General features: G+C 40.5%; 1 protein-coding gene across 1 annotated transcript in view; it reads right to left on the bottom strand.

Annotated features, from left to right (window-relative positions):
- LOC127653872 (receptor-type tyrosine-protein phosphatase T-like) overlaps positions 1-22,771 on the bottom strand; it is a 322,776-nt gene that overhangs the window by 251,589 nt on the left and 48,416 nt on the right. Inside the window, exon 3 of the mRNA XM_052140673.1 lies at positions 6,518-6,643. Within this exon, the coding sequence (XP_051996633.1) occupies positions 6,518-6,643 (126 nt within the window). The remainder of the gene's footprint in view (positions 1-6,517; positions 6,644-22,771) is intronic.

Below are 22,771 nucleotides of genomic sequence, written 5' to 3'. Positions count from 1 at the left end.
GCCACATACAACACTGCACGCTGTAGAAAATATAACCCAGTAAAATTGAAACTTAAGTTTAAATGCTGCCTTAACCACGTGTTAAATACTATAAAAATCGAGTTTTTCGTGAAAACAACTGATGAATATTATTACAATGGTAATAAAACTAAAAATAAGCAAAGAAAATTATGTGGTAATGATCTTAACAGCCTCACATGATGTTTGTTTCGTTGTTTCAGATTGGCTGTCACTTGACAATGATTCCACTGCTAAGGCCCGTTCACACCAAGAACGATAACTATAACCATAAAGTTGAAAAAATCTGTCTAACTGTAAGAGAATGGCGGAGTCATTGTTGGGATCACTTTCAGAATGATTTATTTCCAGCTGATGAATGATAAAAACCTTGACAGCCAATCAAAAGTCATTCTGCTTTAAAGGGCTTGAGCCGCAATGTGCACTCATCTTCAAAATAACACATTCCAGCAATGGATCGGCACTTATTATTACACACACAAACTAAATAGAAACCCCTGCTCATGAACCGGCAATGGTTTTCAGCATTTATGATCAGTATTAGTGGAGATGAATAAAGGCATAAAATTACTTCGGGTATCCAGAGCTAATGTCTGGTCTCTTTTGAAGTGGTTTGCGTCTGTTTATCTTTTGGTTTCTTTGCGAAACAGAGCAGTAACATCTATATACATTTTCTTGACTGTGAGCAACTGAAGCGTGTGCTTAGAATAAGCAGTTATTGTCCATTGGTGTGGATGCTAATATAGTTATCATTACAGTTATTGTAATAGTTATCTTTCTTGGTGTGAACGGGGCCCTCTCTTTCTACCTGTACATAAATATGGTATTTATTTCTAAATGAAATGCTCCTCATTAAGGTGAATACATTGTGAGACAATAAGACGTCTATACACTTCACGGCAGATGAGGCATCATATGGTAAATTTTTTACATTGTCTCTCTCATCATGACATTTAGCAGTACTGTATCGTATGTGCAAAGGCATAGAGTAAAGTTCACAAAGTCCACAATCAATAAACTATCAGAAAGTAAATTAATTAATATAATAGACCCTTGACGGATGGGATGTGATTGTGGGTATGTAGGTGTGTGTTTGTGTGCATTTGTCTATATTCTCGAGCAATATACTCTATGTGTAAGTGTGCATACGCAAGTGCTTGTCTAAAGCTCCTTAGCTGACAGTTTCCCTTCAATTGCGACCTTTTCCACCCTACTTTCTAATCGTTGAGGGAAAAACTCAGACACGCAATCAAGAATTGCTGCCCAGGAGAGCCCTCAAATCATCACCAAGAACAAAAAACTGGTAGAAAAGGATGGCGGGAAAAGGAAAAAGGAAAGGCTAGCAATACCGTTTACCCTTGTCAACCATCTGTAGCAAGCACATTAATGCAATTCTGCCCTGACAACCTATAATTCACAACTCAATTAGCATTCCAAAAAGTGCACGTATTCTAAGGGACTTTGGACACCCAATGGACGCCAGCACGGTAAACATTCATCATGATTAAATGACAGATCTGTGGCGTGTATTCTGATTGGCATTGATTTGTTGACAGCTCCAGCCAATAGAACATATTGCTATGCTATACACTCAAATTCTGAAGCAAGCCTAAATATCAATTTGACAGTCTTAAAATACACTCTATACCTATACGTGAGGAGCCATTCATACCGAATGATATGCCCACGTCTGCTCTGTTTTCCATTGTTTTCACAATGACAGCCATGTAAACACGCGCTGGACGAATGTGCATACCTGCTGCACCGCATCTCGCTGTTTTCAGTGTCTCACAGGACCGGCACATTTATAGACACGTTGTCAAGTTAAAAATAACTTCAAGTCTCAAAAACGCATATGGAGACACCTGCGTTCTGTTTCATTTGTTGCGCTGCATCTAGATTGTTTTTAATGTAGTTTTTACAAAGATTTAAGGTTCTTAACAAGTTCAGGTTGTAAAGAGGTGACTGTTACAATGTTTAACATTATTTCAGATCATTCTGCACCAAACAATGTTTCAGCGCTTATAAACTGCAATTTTAACTAGATTTATATGTTTCAGTTAATATTTTGAATGTACTTGGCTACAACAGCTGATAGGATGATATAATTTTAAATTATGATTTAAAATCAATTTTATGTAATTCTTTAAGCAGACATTTTCGAAATGGGGCCCGAGTTTGTCGTTTGCTTGGGGCCTCAGAAATCGAAAATCCATACCTGTATGTATGCATATAATACTAGGAAGACCTATTACATTTGCTAAAATATGCAGTAAACAATCAGTGCACACTGCATGGCATACTGTTTTCCTCAGTGCAATCAGGTTTGATTTGAAAAATACTTCTTTCACAATATAATGTGGAAAAAATTCCAAAAAAGCACTGTGGCATCCCTATGATATACTGTGGTACAGTAAGGGCATCCTAAGGTACTTTGATATAGCCTATGGTACAGAAGGATTATCATATTCATGCACCTTCCCGCAATTTGTTTATTTATGGGTTTAACAGCATTAGCATTGAACATACATTATTAACTGAACGCGATTTAACGATGCCTATAATTAATTATGAAACCTACATTATAGAACTCATATCAAATAATAAAAAACTGTCCAACCAATCACGTTAGAAGGCATAAATGTCTTCGAGAAACCTGCATCTTTTCATGAACTTGTCAACCCCTTCTGCTGGAAAAACAATAAGCAGAGTTTGGGGGGAAAAAAGCTTTATGCAAGAAATGCAAGAAGAACAAAGCTTAGTTTTCATTACTTATTTAATTTCACTTCTATCAAAATATAGTCAAGTTAGTTTGCCAGGAAGAACACAACCTGTTTGTATGTCATACACATGATCTAAATGTGGTCGGGAGCAGGTGTACATTTTGTTTGTACCAACTAACGTTTTGAAAATACGAAAACAATCATGAATCTGAAAATTTACATCAGAATTGCTTTACAGATGATTTACTCAAATATTCGTTCTGCTCGTGTTTCATGAATGAGGCCCAATGACATTATCATGTTACATGGCCAGACATATGGTGGTACAATTTAACATGATAATACTATGGTACCTTTTATAATTTTTTGTTCCAAATTCAGCTATGCGTGTTTATGTATCAAATCAGACACTTCTCCAGCAAGGCATCCAATGAGTATGAAATAACTTTAACTGAAATTACCAGCAAACATACCGTTGCATAACGTTCTCAGACTCTGCCGTCTAGAAGGATGATTTATCTGCTCACCAAGTGAAGAAAGAATGTGTGCACCTGGCCAAAACATCTCATTCACAAATGCCTAAGAGCAGTTGTATTTTCCCTAGAGGAAAGCTTGTCGGTGAAGCCCTCAGAGAGCGGTAGTAATGAGAGGAATGGATTGTATCGATGCTGGTGACCCGCGGTCCATGGAGGAATAAAACGAAACAGTGGTGACTGACAGGCCTCATTACCCATCCTGTAAGAACACATTAACGTCCCCTCATCCCCACCTGAGTCACATTTCTGTCCCCCTTTCTTCTCTCTCCCTCTCTTCTTGCAATCCTTTCTTACCTTCCCGCTTTGTCTCTTTGCCCGTTGAAAAGAAATAAAAACAAATGAGATCTCTTTAATGTTTCATTTGTTTCTTTTAAATTGACACTTATGTTTAAGTCTCCTGCCTCTCAGACATTTATCCTGGGGAAAAAAGTCCCAGTGCATATTCCTCCAAGTAATTTTCATTTAACATTTACGTTTTGCATGTACGCATTTGGCAGACTCTTTTATTCAAAGAGACTTACAGAACATTTGTGTATACATTTTCAGTTTGTGTGTTCCATGGGAATCTAATCCATGATCTTGGCGTTGCTAGCCCCATGCTCTACCCAGGGCTGGACTGGTAATCTGGCATACCGGGCATTGTCCCGGTAGGACGATGCACTTTGGGGCAGTTCAGGGGCAGATTTGCCATCGGGAGAACAGAGCGGGCCGGTGGGTCGCCCGCGAAACAAGACGAATGGGCCGCGATAAATTGAAATGAGCATTATACAGAACGGACCACAAAATGCCATCGCGATATGCAGAACACCCCCCCTCCCCAGCTTGACCAGTATTGGGCCAGTTGCCATGTAAAATCCCCAGCCGATTACGCTTCCCTGGCTCTACCAGTTGCGCTACAGGAACCCTAGCAGTAGTTTCCGGAGAAAGAAAGTTGACACTTAAATGACATTTAACTGAGAACTAGACGTGTGTCATATTTTAATGTTAAAATATATTATCCTATCCCAATTTATTGGCAACTATAAGTATTCTATTTGTTGGTTGACTTCTCCCAAAAGTGGCACTAACAAAATTTGACTGTTTGTTTGAGTCCGACCAATGGAAGACAGAAGGACTGTTCAGGGAAACTTGTCTGAAAACAGACATTATTTTTTCCTTCTGTTCGGTAACGCCAGTAGTGGAGAAATGACATGTTCCAACTTTAAGTATCCTTAGCTATGAGCAATAAAGTGCTCCTCTTGGTTCACTCCTCGATTGCTACTTTTTATCAGATCTTTTGCATTCTGGGTGTAATTCACAGAACGGTGTATTAAGTGAGAGGAGAGACAGGCTGATGTTGGCGCATCTCTACGGGGTTTAATGACGGAAGGATCATGCCGCGGCCCAATTTCCTCCCCTGATTAGACAATCAGATCATGATGACATCAACGCGCGCAGATGGTGCTTCTTCGGTCGTTTATTTATTCATGAGTGCTTGTGTATTTTTATCAGATGAGGCATGATGGTCATGCCCCCAATGAGAAAAAAAAACATCACCAGACTTTGATGTTTTCAGCTGGATTTTGTTTGATGCTGCTGACAACCCCGATTCCTTAAAGAAGTTCACCCAAACATGAAAATTCTGTCATTTACTCACCCTTATATACTGAAGTTGCAAAAACATATGGGGTTGGTTGTTTTCCCATACAATGAGAGTGAATTGATTTTTCATTTCAGTTTGTTCCTCATACAAAGCCATCATATGCCTTCAGAAGACTTGGGATATAAGGAAAAAGTTGTACTTTCATTATTTTAGAGCTTGACAGCTCCCCTGGTCCAAATACACTTTCATTGTATAGATTAAAGCAGCTCACATGAAAGTATGTCAAACAGGTTTAAATCAACATGAGAATGCATAAATAACCCTTTCATTAGGGGTCATGACCCACCAGTCGAGAACCACTGCTTTAAAAAAACACCATTTCTGAAAACCACCATCCATCATCCATTCGCCGAAAGGTGCTTTCATTATAGCAATCCTTAATAACTTCAGTTGCTTCAACAGAGCTCACTACCCCCAAAATTGTCACTTATAAGGATCCAGCTTCTTTCCAATGGAGTGTCTGGACACTGCAGTGGTTTGGTGTCAGATCTAGTGTGTTTGGAGCAAATGGGGTTAAATAAGCTGGCGGGGAAATTCGTAGTTGTGTAGCTGACTCTATTGTCTTTAAGGGCACTGAGAGGCAGAGGTTGTTGAGCGCTGTAGTAGAAGGTTGAGTGAGAGTGACAGTGAACTTGATTGCCATTTGTCTCGCTGTGAAACACTGCCGAGCTTTTGAGAGAGACAGACTGAGAGAGAAAGAGAAAGACTTCGAGACAGAGGGGAGGCCAAAGTGGCTTCTTCATATAACAAGGGGCCAACAGAGAAAAGAATGAACAAAATGAAAGATGAGTGACTGAGATACGAAAGAAGAAAATGGATTTCAGGGAACTTGTAAAAAAAATGTGTTAGAAAAATGGTAAAAGTAATAGTTTGTTAAACATGAAAATACTATTCATTTATGTACCGTCATGACTTTCTTTCTTCAATAGAACACAAAAGGAGACATTTCTAAGAATCTTAACAGTTTTTTCCTTACATATGTTAAAGACCAAAATTAACAAACAAACTACTACCATAAGAGCAGGCCTGGTCCATATGCCTTGTACACTATATTCCAAATCTTTGGAAGCCATGGAATAGGTTTATGTGAGAAACAAACTGAAATTTAAATCTTTATTCAGTGAAAATCTTTCTCTCCGCTGCATCTCTCAAAGCTAATTTTCCAATCCGCAAATTCAAGCTGGCATGCCACATTGGGTTGTAACATTACGACCCAGTGCTGTTTGAAGTCAGTGACGTCAAACCTGCAATACCATTTTTAATGTGGACTCTGATGAGATTTAAGAGTTTGGCAGAGGAGAAAATGATCAGTAAATAGCTTCAGTCTACTCCTCACTCCAAGCATTTTTATGGCTTCTGATTTTTTGTCCTCTTTATTGCTTGACAGATGTGGTCACAACAAACCTTTGTTGGATGGAAATGCTAAGACTCTTCCAAATTTCTCCTTTTGTGTTCCACTGAAAAAAAGCAACAACAGCCTATACCGTCATGATGCTGAGCAAAAACGATTAACTATAAACTAAAAGTATAAAGTTTAATATGAGATAAATAGAGAGAAAAAACAAGAAAAATACGTGAGGGGTGAAGACCTTTCCTACCTGTGGGAACGGCAGCATCCATGGACGGCCTCTCCCAGGTGTTGACTTGCTCCCAGGCGAAGCCATTAGTCCCCAATGCAACGCTGTAGCCGCAATTACTGTAGTGTTCTTCAAATGAACAGCTGCCTACAGAACACAAACGAGATAGAAGAGGGGAAGATGGCATATGTCAACATGATTAAGCCACAGAGTGCCATCATTACTTCATCTCCACTAAAAACACGATTTTCCACTGCATTAAGCTTTATAGTAGCCGGAAGCTAAGGATTAGGAAGCCAGGATGAAATAGCACTAATTAAATGCACTCATTTTAACAAATCTTCTAGTAACAGTGAATTCTGAGAGGGGAGTTTTAAGCCAGGGGTCTTCCCCCAATGTCTGGCTCTCCTAACTATGCATGGTTATATGGTTAGTTTATATATTTTATTATTATATTATGAACATGTGAACAGCCTTATTTGAATGGATGTTACTTTCTGTACAACCCGATGTAGAAAAAGCTTTAATTTGTGTGCATGTAAAGTGCACAGATTCAACATGATGAAACTTTTGCCTGCAGGATACTTACATTTTCATTTCTGCATATTTCAAGGACCAAATATTCACTGGCATCTTAATTTGCCCCTGCTTATTAAGCTACACAAGAGGATTTAAAATGCTACAAAAATAACGAATATGCCATGGGTGCCGAAAGGCGATGAATCTTATAATACCAGCAAGAATATTCAAACCACATCAAAGGCATTCTCAAAGAAATCGTACAACCGTAAAAAACAACAGTGGTAAAATATTCAGAGTTTTCCAGGGGTGTTATCGTATAGGCTGGTGATCCATTCAATGAATGTATTAAACAGTCAAAGACGTGATTTTGTGGAACTTGTCTACCCTCTGGGGTTCAGTCAGACAGCAGCTAGAAGAAATAAGGTCTCCTGTAGTTTCCGTAACCCTCGGTTCCTAATTGCCTTTGAAAAGCAGACGTGCTGCCACGCTGCTTTTCCTGGGCCTATGCTGGGAAAAGAAGATGTTATCGAAATCTTTATTAAAAAAGTGTCAAACGATAAGCCTGGCATAGTAGAACTAAAGTAGCATATGATTCTTTTCTGAATTTTGAGTTGCGCCAACTTCATACGAGAGAACATACACAAGGAGCGGTACTAGGATGCAATCTTTAGAAGGGCAACTGTTTGGACCAAGAGTGTGCCTCAGAGGTTTCTGGGTGGCACGTGGTAAAATCTAGGGGGGTAATGTCCCCCCTGGGCCCCTTTAAGACCCGGCCATGACACACACCAGTGTGATCTCATCCATATATGTACTTAAAGTTTACATGGACATTTTTGTACATTTGGATTGACTTTGAAACATACAATATCATAAAATTGACATATTGATGTATGAACAAATTTACAGAATTACCAGTCTATCCAAATTCTTTGATTACTTGTCAAAACTGTTACTACCAGAACCTTTGCGAGTTAAATTCTGTGATACTCATAATGGGATCTCTAAAATTGTTCATATGTAAAAAGTTTACGTTTTAGATGTACTGTATATGTATCAATAGCAATACAGTTTATCAGGGCTGTCAATCGATTAAAATTGTTTATCAGATTAATTACATGTCCGATTATTTAACCAAATTAATTGCAATTTATCGCAAATATGATATTATATTATAAATAATATAATATGTAGGGCAAACAACAAATATAATTATTCATACTGTATATTCATATTGCATTATTGAGACAGACAAGTATAGCATCAATAAGACTATTATAAAGTAACTACTGAAGTCATTATAGTGTTTATTTTATTTCCATATCATTGAACAATCCTACAGGACACGATAGATGCTTTTGGAGTGTTCCTAAACATTCATATTGTATATTGAATGTCAAACATGTGAAATCTAAACATCTGAAAAAGTATACCAGAACCACACTTAATGTGCAAATACCTATGAATACTAATGAGATCATGTCAAACTAAGTTAAACTATCAGTTCCATAAATTCTATGAATCTCAATGAATGAATTCATTTGTATGAATTTGTAAACATTTTATGTCTCTAAAAAAAAATCTTACATAAAAGAGGTTTTGGATGCTGTCAATATATTCATAATGAATGTTTCAGTGTTTATCCAAATGTATGAAAATGTACATATGCTAGAACCACACTTTATACAAATACCTATGAATATTAATGAGATCACGTTGCACAGACACACAAATGTTAAACAAGCACAAGTTCATCATCTTTCCTCTAATTAATTTTGCAGACCAATTTGATCTATTATTGATACGTTTCCCCAAAGCAGAAAAGCAACAATTTCCAACCTCATCAGCAATGGTAGACGTGGCGACAGTACGGGCTCAACGCTACAATCACATCTGCTTCTCACCACTCTACACCTCTCACAGCTTGCTGGGAGGAGTACGATTGTTGGCATATGCCCTACTGCTGGCAAGCTGTCAATACAATGTTTTTTAAATCTAGTCCTCCGTGCTGCCCTATCAGGAGCATTTGATGAACTCTAGATGATGTTTCCCAGCAGAGGAGAGGAGGATGTGAGATTCGGTATGGATTTGGAAGGGTGGATGGGAAACATCTGCTAGATTAGCAGAAGGGTTTGCTTACACTCTATTGAATAATTGGCGTGCACAAAAACGGAGGCATCAAACATGTTCAGTTCACTTAAAATGTGGAGTCAGTTCCCCTTCTGTCACTCACTCGACGTTGTGTCGATTGTAGTGACACAAAGGGCGTCTTTCGAGAGCCTCGGATACCTCTGAATATGAAAAAGGCCAATGCCAAATTAGCGAACAGAATTTGCATGTCCTGCCCCTGGACATATGGGTATAAAAGGCCTATAAAAGTACCTCTGTTCAGTCAAATTCTTTCTTTGGAGCCAAGTGGTTGTGTGTTCAGCAAGCTGAAAAACCCACTCTGTTCCACCTTACCTCTAGAGAGCTTTCCTGTTGGATCTACAGCACATTGCCAGCGGCTTTTTCCCTCCTCTGCACACCAGTGCAGTCCACACCCCTGGGCACTTCAACGGTCTTCTAAAAGAGCAAACACTCCTCTAAAAGAGTATAATTTTCAAAAAGAGAAAATAAAAGAGATATGCTTGGCGTTGAACGTCTTTATAAAGACGCATCTTCATCAAGTTGCCCTTCCTCCTTTGCGTTGTTCCTGGATGCGGCAGATAACTCTGCTTCTGACGGCCATAGGCACTGCCTTGTTTGTCTGGGTCGTGAATCCACCGAGGCAGCGTTTGTGGATGGTTCATGGACTCATTGTGAGAACCTGACCATGGCATCATTACGGTCACGGCTTTCATTTCTTAAAGGAAACGCCACTCCAGCCGCCCCCCTGTGTTGCTCCTTCTTCCCACGGGATTGAAGATGACCCACCTGGTGATGGAGACGATTTGGGGAGTACAGCGGGCACGTTTTCGCCAGGTAAATCCCCACAAATGCTCCCCTCCAAGGCCTGTAGGATGATGTCGTTGCTGACACCGAAAGCCTACATGGCTGCCGGACAGGCTGCCTTTGCCCTGCATGCCACTGCCCCCCTGCAAGTCCACCAGGCCAAGGCACTAAAAGATCACCTCAGCTCGGCCTATTCGGTGACACCTCTGAAGACTTCAACCAGCAGTTTTCAGTGGTGAAGAAGCAGATGGAGGCCATCCAACATATCCTACCTCGGCGCCGGTCTTCATCAGCCGAGCCCCATCTGCCCGCCAAGGGCATCCCCCTGCGACAGCAAGAAACCAGCAGGTAGCTCCGCCTCAACCAGGCCCCAGCTCTCAGCCCCGGCATAGAGCCACCTGCAGGAAGCAGATGCCCCCCGTCTCACAAATCTCCTCCAAGACCCGGAAGGCTCCCAAGTGTCCCTGAGATTGGCCGCCCAGGGCACGCAATGTTCTCTCAGGAGCTGGTAGCCAGACCACTCCTTCCCCCAGTGGAGGGCCGGGTGGAGAATCCTTGGTTTCCATCTTTTCATTTTCCGCACCCTCTTTGGGATGCATTACCCACTTTTTCAATAAAAAAAGAGCGATTTCCTCATCCCCTGGGTTACATAGCCGGTGCCCGCAAAGTCATTCTCATGGCGCCCCGGCAACAGTACCTCACAGGCAAAGTGGCATCCTGGATGCAGAAACTTCACCTCCATGGCCGAGTCCAGAGGACGTCTTACCAGGATCTCCTCCTCAGTCACTATCCCATCCGGTACGCGGAGCAAGGTAAGTGCTTTGAGTCTCTTCTCAACAAACGTGCCTCAGCTCACAACTCTGCCTCCTGACGCAACACTACCTGCTCCCCACCGCTGCGAAGCCCCACCGTTTATGTCTAAAATGATCGACCCTTAAGTGCCCCTCGTGCAGAGTTTGGACACGTGGCTTACGCTTTCCAACCCATCGCGCTGGCTAGCCACGACCATCCAACTCGGCTACATGATTCAGTTCGCCAGGCATTCGCCCCGTTTCAGCAAAGTCAGTACCCTGCACGTGGGAATCGTGACACTTATGCAAAAGGACGCGATAGAGCCTGTCCCTCCAGCAGAGATGGAAAAGGGTTTCTACAGCCCTTACTTCATCGTACCCAAAAAGGGAGGTGGGTTTAGACCAATCTTGGACCTGTGAGTTCTCAACCATGCTCTGCACAAACTCCCGTTCAAGATGCTCACGCAAAACACATTCTAACGTGAGTCCAGCATCAAGATTTGTTTGCAGTGGTAGACCTGAAGGACGCGTACTTCCATGTCTCGATTTTTCCCCGACACTGACCATTTCTGCGATTCGCGTTTGAGGGCCGAGTGTATCAGTACAATGTCCTCCCCTTCGACCTGTCCCTATCCCCTCACGTCTTCACGAAGGTTGCAGAGGCAGCCCTTGCCCCACTGCGGGAAGTGGGCATCCACATATTCAACTACCTCGATGATTGGCTGATCCTAGCTCACTCTCGAGAGACACTATGCACACACAGGGAACAGGTGCTCAGGCATCTCAGCCATCTAGGGCTTCAGGTCAACTGGGAAAAGAGCAATCTCTCCCCAGTTCAGGGCATCTCTTTCCTCGGCATGGAGTTAAACTCAGTCTCAACGGTAGCCTCACAAACGAGTGCTCGCAGTCGGTGCTGAATTGCCTCTGTTCAAAATAGGCACTGCGGTCCCCCTAAAACAGTTCCAGAGGGGGCATATGGCATCCTCAGCTGCAGTCAAGCCACTAGGGTTGATGCATATGAGACCACTCAAGCACTGGTTTCAGATTCGAGTCGCGAGGTGGGCATGGCACTGCGGCACATATCATGTGATATTCTCCCCTCTCTGCCATCAGTTACTCAACCCCTGGACAGAACTTTGTTTACTGCGGACAGAAGTCCCCCTCACCACAGATGCCTCCAAACAGAGTTGAGGTACCTTGTGCAATGGGCACGCAGCCGCCGGGTCCTGGATGGGCCCGCGGCTGTGTTGGCACATCAACTGCCTAGAGTTGCTGGCTGTATTTCTTGCCCTGCGGAGGTTTCTCCCGCTGGTCCGAGGCAAGCACGTCTTGATCCATTCAGACAGTACCGCGATGGTAGCATACATAAATCGCCACGGTGGCATGCGCTCTCGTCATATGTCACAACTCGCCCGCCACCTCCTCCTTTGGAGTCAGCACTGACTGAGGTCGCTGCACGGCACTCATATTCTGGGCAGCCTCAACACAACAGCGGACGCGCTGTCACAACAGGCTCTGCTCAACGGAGAGTTGAGGCTCAACCCCCAGGTGGTTCAGCTGATCTGGGACCATTATGGCAAAGCACAGATAGACCTGTTCGCTTCTCAATAGTGTCTTATAGCTACATGGCCCCAGCCTCATCTAACACTCTATGAGGAGAAACATAGCGAAAAGGCCTTGGCTGGCGTGGCCTGCTCCCATGCTTGCCACTTCACTTGTTCCCACCACCCAAAAGAATCCTTGGTCGGATCCCGGGAACCTAATAAAAACAATATGACATCTTACTTGGGCGTCGGGGAGGGTTACGTGCAGTCTGATGCTCATGCGCATTTGGCACGCTACAGCCTACTGCACCAGCATTAGCAGATCACGTAACATGGTCAGTGTAGGTGGCGATTTTGAATAGGGACCCCTTGTGTCACTACAATCGGCACAACGTCGAGTGAGTGACAGAAGGGGAATGTCTAGGTTACTATTGTAACCCCCGTTCCCTGATGGAGGGAACAAGACTTTGTGTCCTCCTTGCCACAACACTGTACCAAGCCGCTGTAATGGCCGAACCTTGATCTCGGCTCCTCAGTGCAGAACCTGACTGAACAGAGGCACATCCCGCCTTTTATACCCGTATGTCCAGGTGTGGGATATGCAAATTCTGTTAACCAATTTGGCATTGGCCTTTTTCATATTCAGAAGAATCCGAGGCTCCCGAAAGAAGCCCCTTGTGTCACTACAATCGACACAATGTCTCCTTCCTTCCATCTGGGAACGGGGGTTACACTAGTAACCTAGACCTTTTGTTGTGTAATATTATGATGTGTCCCTTACACCTAATGTTACACCATGTTACACCAAGTGCCCAAATGTCATTGCGATTGAAGTTTTTGACAGCTTTGTTGATTGTATTGGGATGAGTCTAGTTTTGTTTTTGTAAAGGTGTTTTAGAATGATGCATATCTTTAAGTGCCATTTAATGGTCCTTTCTTTGACAAGTACTATAGATTAACATGTCCAAAAAAAAAAAACTTGCTATATGGTTCCATGTCCAAAACACATTAGTGCCATGTTATTTTTCATAATTTTTGTTTTGAGGAAAACCAATGGCTAATTTAAAGAACAAATATGAAAATATGAAAATACACAAACTCGTAGAACATAAAAACATACCGTACTTACTAATGCACACTCCTGGTCTTTTTGTGCAATTTTTTGTCAATGCGTGTTATTCAAATTTATTTTTTTAAATAATCAAAATATAATAACTTGCTTCACCCAGGGCTGGACTGGGAAGAGAAATCGGCCTGGGATTTTACATGGCAACTGGCCCAACTGTTGAGAGGGGGGAGTGTTTGCTGTCCTTTTCTGCATATTGTGATGTCGTTCTGTGGTCCGTACTGCATAACGCGGCGGCTCATTTTTGTTTAGCACGTTTCACCTGCCCACTCCATTCTCCCGATGGACAGTCCGCCCCCGATCGGCCCAAAAGTGCGTCGGCCCACCGGGAAAATGTCCGGTATACCAGATTACCAGTCCAGCCCTGACTGCACGTCTGAATTAACTTTTCTTTTTTGGCTGACATCAATAAGAGCTCTGAAGTTTCAACCAGCTGTGTTTTAGGAGGAGAGTAGTCTATATTTAATGATTCAATCAACTGCTAATAGATAAAATCAAGTCCACCCCTACTTTTTTTCTCGTTAAATGCCCTGCCTGACTCTGAAATATGTTACAATGTGGACATATATGGGTAGCTAATGTCATTTCATCTTGACTTTAAGTCTTTTTTCTTTCAATTACTGAAACATGCCCATGCAAGATGCTTTAAGTTACTAAAAATGTGTTATTCCCCTATTTAAGATCTTAGTTAAAAGATATTGATGTTACTTTCATCTTCGAGAGTTTAACTGCATTAGTCTTAAGGAGCATATGCAATAACTGTATTTCTTGTCCTTCACCAGTGGCTTTTCCACACGAACAGACTAATACCCAGTTTGAAACTAAAGTGATTTATGTCCACCCCACTAAGCAAAGATAATAGCTCTCATATCTTTCTTTAATACTGCAATCAAGTGCTGCTCTTACAGTTTTTTCTAATTGTTTACACGCAATTTTGAAAACCGGGTTCTTTTTTTCAAAATATAAGCACAATTATCCAAACACCACACTCAATTTGCATAATTCCTAGATTGTTTGCAAAATGACATACTTCAGTCAAAACATATACACATATTTGTGAAAAGGCTATTAGTTTTTATTTAACCAACACAGTCCTCAATGACCAGACACTATTGCAGCCAGTTTCACACTGCGGTAAATAAAAAACACATTTGTAAAAAACGAATTTTAGGAAATAGCATGTGCTAGATTTTTGGCCAGACATTGTTATGTAAGGGATAATTTAGATTGGAAAAAAAATTGTGACAAACCCACAACATTCTTCATGATTAGTTTGAGATATAGGGAGATGTACACAAATAGGCCTACTATAAACTGACCATGCACTGCACAACACTGATGCTGCTGACTGAATATTTCAAGTATTTATTTCAATACTTACAATATTTCTTACCATAATCAGTTACAGTAATCAACCTACAATGAAATCAATGAAACATAATCTGTAGACAAATAAAAATTACTGCATGAATTACAGTACATACACTTTGACTCTGAAGAAAAGTAAAGTAAACAGAAATTACAGAAAACAACTGTAAAACCAACAAGAATACTGTAACTATTCATCTCTCCGTCTGGCTGGATCAGGCCATAAGATTTCATCCACATCACAGGCTATGTCTTCATTGGCAAGGCACCGTTGGAAGAATCGCCTTGTGACGAATCCACCCCTGCACAGAAGCTGCTTCAATAAGATCACAGGCCTGCTCCATGGCCTGAATGAGGGGCAAACGGTCATACGGCCGCAGGTCGTATACCTTCCACCGCCACGCTGAAAAAAACTCTTCTATAGGATTCAGGAAGGGGGAGTATGGGGGAAGGTATAAGACTTCAAAATCAGGGTGATCATGGAACCAATTCTGGACCAGAGCAGCCCGATGGAATGAGACATTGTCCCAAACGACAATGTACCGCATCTGGTCCACTTGGTGTAATGCTGTGACAATCACATGCAATTGGTCAAGAAATGCAAGCATTAGATTTGCATTATAGGGTCCCAGATTTGCATGGTGGTGGAGGACCCCATTTTGTGTGATAGCAGCGCAAATGGTGATGTTACCCCCTCGCTGCCCTGGCACATTGGTGATTGCCCTGTGTCCAATTACATTTCTCCCTCTTCTTGTTTTCGCAAGGTTAAATCCAGCCTCATCCACATATAAATTCATGTTGAATTTCTGCTGCATCCATTTGCAAGACTCTTTGAAACACATTAAAGACAATAAGATGCTATTCAATATCTATTGCACAGTATTTTTTTTTGTGTGACAGAACATTGAGCAGTGCACAATACCACACCATAGTAAGATGAACAATACATACCTCCACATACTCATTGCGCAGATGTTTCACTCTCTCTGAATTTCTGTCAAATGGTACCCGATACAGTTGCTTCACGTATATTTGATTTTTCTTTAGGATTCGACCTAATGTTGACAGAGAAACTCGTTGGATGTTATTTAAAATATTGTCATCATTGATGATATTGGCTTGGATTTCTCGCAGCCTGATACAATTATTGGCCAAAACCATGTTCACAATGGCAGCCTCTTGTGCACGAGTGAACATAGGGCCCCTTCCACCTTGGTGTCCTCTACCCTCAATCCTATGTAAAAAAAAAAAAAAAAAAAGTTTATATACATACACATACATATATATATATATATATATAAAAAATACATATGCAGCCTACTGTCAAATGTCACAGTAAACATTATTCATGACAAGTTACAGCAAGCTTCAGTTTCAATGTACTGTGTGGTTAGCTTACCTGTTTTCTCTATGAAATGTCCGAATTACTGACGCAATAGTATTTCTGCTGAGATTAAATTGAACTCTTTGTCCAGCTTCCATCAGTGTCAGTCCATGGTTGATAACATGGTCAATAAGTGTTGCACGGATTTCTCGAGTCAAATTTGGTCCTCGTCTTTGTTCAGGTTCTATCAACCCTTCAAGTCCTTCTCTACCTCTTCCTCTATCTCCTTCTCTTCCTCTATCTCCTTCTCCTCTTCCTCTACCTACTTCTCTTCCTCTACCTCCTCCTTCTCTTCTTCTACCAAGGCCTCTTCCTCTATCTCCTTCTCTTCCTCAGTCTCCTTCTCTTCCTCAATCTCCTTCTCCTCTTCCTCTACCTACTTCTCTTCCTCTACCTCCTCCTCTTCTTCTACCAAGGCCTCTTCCTCTATCTCCTTCTCCTCTTCCTCTACCTACTTCTCCTCTTCCTCTACCTCCTCCTTCTCTTCTTCTACCAAGGCCTCTTCCTCTATCTCCTTCTCTTCCTCAATCTCCTTCTCTTCCTCAATCTCCTTCTCTTCCTCAATCTCCTTCCTCCTCTTCCTCTACCTACTTCTCTTCCTCTACCTCCTTCTCTCTTCTACCAAGGCCTCTTCCTCTATCTCCTTCTCTTCCTCAATCTCCTTCTCTTCCTCTACCTACTTCTCCTCTTCCTCTACCTACTTCTCTTCCTCTACCTCCTCCTTCTCTTCTTCTACCAAGGCCTCTTCCTCAATCTCCTTCTCTTCCTCAATCTCCTTCTCTTCCTCAATCTCCTTCTCTTCCTCTACCTCCTCCTTCTCTTCTTCTACTAAGGCCTCTTCCTCTATCTCCTTCTCTTCCTCTATCTCCTTCTCCTCTTCCTCTACCTACTTCTCCTCTTCCTCTACCGCCTTCATCTCCTCTTCGAGCTCCCCCTCTCATTCTCATTCTCATTCTCACTCTTCTTCTTCTTCTTCTTCTTCTTCTTCTTCTTCTTCTTCTTCTTCTTCTAACTCCTTCCATTTTTGTTGAAGACAGGTGTACTCACCTGCTGCCTTTTATAGCACAACTGAGTGCTTCGTTTTCAAATTAGCACATGTGTGCTTCCACACCTGGTGGTTGTGATTATCCAATTCGTTCATTAGTGTGGTCATTGGCAATCCAGTGCTTTGTAATGACAAGGAAGTAACCTCACAATCCTTATCTGTGTCTAAGGTGTGAAAATGTGTTTAGAGTTTTACAAATCACTGTGTGTAATGTTTTGCAAAAAGGGTGAAGCAGACATTGTGTGTAATGTTGTGCAAATCTGTGGAGGTGTTTTGCTCATTGGAGTAGAATTTTGCAAATTGTGTGGAAATTTTTATTTTAGTGTGTAAACAATTGTAAAAAACTGTAATCACATCATCTTCATTTATTAGATTTTTTGTTCCAAGCCACGTTCGAACACTAATCAGGCTTTTGTTTCTATAAAACAAACATACTAAAAATCAAAAACCCAAAATTAAAGATTTGTCTTTGGTCACTATTATTGAGCAAAACAGATACTGTTGTGATTAAGGCTGGGTGATATATTAATTATTCATTGCTGCCATATAAGGTTAAGCACTGAATGTAAAGTTTCCAAAAAAGCATGTCATTTGACTAGTTTCATAATTGCTAGATTTCTTGCCACTTGTGTGTATGAAAGTGTTAAGACAGATATGCTTTAATTGTGTAATTGATTTGCAAAATTGGTATTAAAGTTGGTATGTTTTATATATTTCCATGAATCAATTCAAACTGTCCATTTGATTGAATCAATTCAAAAGTCTTTAGTGCCGTCACTGAATAAAATTTCACGGAAGTATGTGTGTGGCATTTTCATGTACGTTATTTAATATTTCAATCACAAATATGAATGTACTGTTGGTAAATATTGCTGGTTATTACTGGATATTGCAAAATGTTTGTATTTAAATGAAAATTATTAATTATCATTGTTCCTTGTTTCTTTAGAGAAAAACAACAACATAAATCATCCTTTCAGGGAAAATACTGTATTTTCCAGAATACAAGTCTAATTATTTTTCATCATCTGAAAGGTTCTTTAACTTATAGTCTAAAGCGATTATACAATTTACATAATGTATATGTAATTGATGTTGGTCAGTCAAGCACAATGCACACCAAAATACATGTGCACAAACATCTGAAAATAGTATTTTGCCTTTACAAATACTTTATGCAACCAGTTTAAATATTCTGTCCTATTATAACATTATTGTTCTAACAAACTCTAGACCACTGTCAAACATCCTCACATGCCCAAAACATTTTTAAACATTCAGTCACTGAAGTGGGTTGCAAATATCAGAAATATTCACAGAGTTATATATGCTATAAACAGACGTGACTTATTTGTCAGGGTTTTTTTTATGTAGCATAAACAGACTATGAAATTCTCTTACATACATTTACTTAAAGCAAATGCTCTGGATTTAAATTAGACCAAATACTGTGTGATACGATTAGTAGATCCTGAGGATATCTTCAAAGAGTGCGTCTTGACAGCTGCTGAGCGGTTGACAGAAAGTCGGGCAGCTGCTCCCGGGTCCTAATGCCTGCCAAATCTAACCTCAGTGCGACTTATGCAGAGATGCAACTTTACTTTTTTTTTTCTCTCAACAATGCGATTTTGACAGGATTGACATATATTCAGATGCGACTTCATTTCTGCAAAATACAATCCTTAAATACAGAGGTATTAAATATCATCCAAAAATATATATTTCTTGAGCAGTATCACTCAGTCCTAGCCGTATTCATGCCATTCATTTGGGTTAAAGCCAACCTCTCTCCTCTGAGGCGTACGACTCCAATCAGATCAGACAAGAGTGCGAACCAGGAGCATGCGGGTCAATTTAATCTGTGAGGCACACATACGCACATACACCAGTACCCGTACACACACATTCGTCTCGACAGAAACCTTGCACGGCTTGTCGCATTGAATTAAGCAAGAGTGGCCTGACACAAGTGTACAATGGACAGGAAACTCCACATCACAAGCTGGCTTGTTTCCCGACGTCCAACACCTTTTACTACACACTGACTCCCTCAAATGCACACGCACACGCCCTACAGGGCTTGTCACTCATTCATTTTAGCAGCTCCATCAAGCTGAGCTAATGTAAGTTTTTCCACCTCACCTGCCACTTTTAACCTGGTCCACTCGGGCCACAGAATCCATTGTGCTACGCAAATCTCTCCCATTCATCACCTGTGCAACCATGCCTGCTTGACTGACACTGATTTTCTAGTTCAATTTACAGCAGAAGGGATGTAAATGTTGGAGAGTAACCAACCAAAAAATTGCGATGCTACTAACTTGGGATAGGGCATTCAAAAATGTAAATTACCTCATAATTTTCCAAATTCGTGTACACTTCTTGGGTTGGAGTTGAATCCATGACCTTGGCGTTACTAGTGCCATGCTCTACTAATATACTGTATATATATATATATATATATATATATATATATATATATATATATATATATATATATCCTGTTGATCACACCCCTTTTTGAGCACAAACCATGAAAATGACATACCTGAACTTAAATGGTTGTATTTACTGGACCCTTTGAAGTATGGACACAGTTGTAGTATCTTTTGAAAGAAGACACTTTCAAGAGACTCAGAATTAATATATGTTGTTATTTTTTAAAGTTAGAAAAGCTGAAGTTTATAGTAATGGAAATATTTTGTGCTGAACATGTTTTTATAATCTAAAAAATACAATAATAAAAGTGCCAAGACAACCCAGAAATACAATGTTCTCAAAGCCACAAGTCTAAAGAAGTTATGTTTCAAATTTGAAGATGATCTAACAAAAAAATGAGGTTCCTGCAGCTTTTTTTCTCTGTAAAATCACTGGAAGTATACAGAGTAAAATTAAGGCTCCGCCTTTCAAGACGACACAAAATCTGACTGCACTGCTCGGCTATCATGAATAAAACTACGCCCCATTTTTAAAAATAGACTTTGGAGACAGGCTTGTTTTGTTTATGAGACTCTAATATATAAAATGGTAAATGGTCTGCACTTATATAGCACTTTTTTCTAACCTCAGAGGTTACCAAAGCGCTTTACACTGTGTCCCAATCACCCATTCACACACACATTCATACACCAATGGCGGCAGAGCTGCCATGCAAGGCACTAACCTACCATTGGGAGCAACTTGGGGTTCAGTGTCTTGCCCAAGGACACTTCGGCATGTGGAGTCGTGTGGGCCAGGATTCGAACCACCAACCCTGCGATTAGCAGCCGACCCGCTCTACCACCTGAGCCACAGCCGCCCCATATAAGATGATATAAGATATAAGATAAGATCAAATACAGTTTTACAACATGAATGCTCCTCAGATTGCATAGTTTGTTGAAGAACGATGATGAAGGGTAATTCTTTCAGGCGAGATCTCATGTAAACAATGGAGAATATATCAATATTTCTCAGATTTATCACTTTTACGGACCAAAAGTGCTATTGGATGTTTTTCGATGAACGCCTGTCATGGACATTTGGCTTGTAAAGTGGCTAACTATTTGTTAAAAACTACTTTAAAGGAATGAATCTCCCAAAAATAAAAACTCATAATTTGAGAGAAGCACATTCACAGCGCCACACCTGTTCACATGAGAACTTGTGTTGTTTAGACGTCAACATTTTCAGTGAAACATTGCTTTACATATTGAGTTGTTTCTCACCAAAAACTATTGTATACCTTTTCAATACATCGAATATGACATATGAATCACATGCACTACCTTTATGATACTTTTTTGTCTTCAATTATTCTATGCAAACATTTTGGGTGAACTATTCCTTTAAATTGCAAGTAGTTACAGTTGTATTCCTCAACACTACAAGCTACAAACTGAGACCCTGACTTGAAAAAGAATCTGCCATTCCACCCACGTGCATGCGGATATTTACCACCCTACCCAACTCCAACTTCCTAATTGTTCAAACTCATTCATACGGCCCTATATATTAGATGTACACTGACACGCCTCAATAATTCCTTCATTTAGTACAGACTACACCCACACAAAGACAGCAGGACTTGTGTCCTCCAAGAACAGGCAACAACAGACATTCACACTTTTTCCTGTGTGAGTGGGAAGTGTTGTGTTGCTCGAGTAGGTTTTCGCGCCTTTAAAATGCAACATGGATTAAAGGGTTTAATACCCCATGGATCCACACATAGCCTGACTCACTAAAATCACATTTTACACCTTTAGTTTCCGCACTTCGGAGCTAAAATTCAGCATAAGAAAAGACGTTTTGACTGGACATTCACTGCCAAACCACTTTCCCCCACAGACAATGTGAAAATGCACCAAACCTTTGCCAAATATTAAATTCTCACCTTTTATAATACCCCATAGTCAACACTGACAAATAATGTGTTGATTGTTTTACAGTACTTTGTTTTTAATTAACAACTGGCAAGAATTAACCAGATGCCTTATGTAGATGTTCAAAAACCATGTTTGGAAACTTTAGTTGTTAAAGGGATAGTTCACCCAAAAATGAAAATGCTCTCATCATTTACTCACCCTCATGCCATCCCAGATGTGACAGGTAATCAGTAAATTGGTAATTTTAGCAGCTTTCTCAGCAGGGTGTGATTGAAGTTTTGCTATCTTTAACCACAGAGGTATAAGGAATAAACAACTTTTTTATCGATATAGAGTAGAAAATGCTGATGTTTTGCTTTGAAAAATTCCCTGTTAAATATTTCCTGACAGAATACAGCACACTTTTTTGCTCCGTTAATTGAGCCCCCCCACTCCCACTCCTTCTGCATGTCCTTGGAATGTAATTATTATTTGCCTGCTAAGAGGCCAAGTAGTGGCTGGCAGCCGAAACAGCTAAATTCTCAGGCAGATAAGGTACTGGTAACTCAGAATACACCTCAGGAGACATTCGCTCTCTCTCTCTCTGATTAAAAATGACAAATGCTCCAGTGCTGCACTTAGGTATTAAAAAATTGCCAATAAAAATTATTAGCTGCCACAAATGTTCTTCATTTTTTCTACCCTTAAAAAATGTTTTCTAGACAAATGAAAGCTCATTCGGGCATTAAAATAAGTCTGCGAGTGCAACTCTAAACAACTGTTTCTGGATGGCTCATAAATAAAATCGCCAGGGCAGACATTGAAAGGACATATGTACATACACAGAAACCAAATGTCCTCACTCATAAATAAAATCGCTCATAAAATGGCTCATAAATAAAATTGCCAAGGCAGACGTTGAAAGGACATTTGTACATACACAGAAACCAAATGTCCTCACAAACCTCAAGTTTGGTAGCATTTTACATTCATGGGAATTATAAATATTTATCAGCATCTTTTGCAAAGTACTACATTTAAAAACAAAAAGTATAGATGTGATGCCTGGATCAAAAAAGCATGTTTTCCCCCCAAATTGAATTCTCACTAATGATTCCCATTAGATTCTCAATACTGTGATATTTCTTTTACTGCTGTAAATCAGAGTTTATTTCCTGTATATTGCAGTATGGGGGGGGGGGCTGGACATGATCTTGACAG

The sequence above is a fragment of the Xyrauchen texanus genome, chromosome 13 (genome assembly GCF_025860055.1).
Source record: "Xyrauchen texanus isolate HMW12.3.18 chromosome 13, RBS_HiC_50CHRs, whole genome shotgun sequence".
NCBI lineage: Eukaryota > Metazoa > Chordata > Actinopteri > Cypriniformes > Catostomidae > Xyrauchen > Xyrauchen texanus.
Note: the sequence above shows the minus strand (reverse complement) of the source record. Positions and strands in the feature narration are given on the sequence as shown.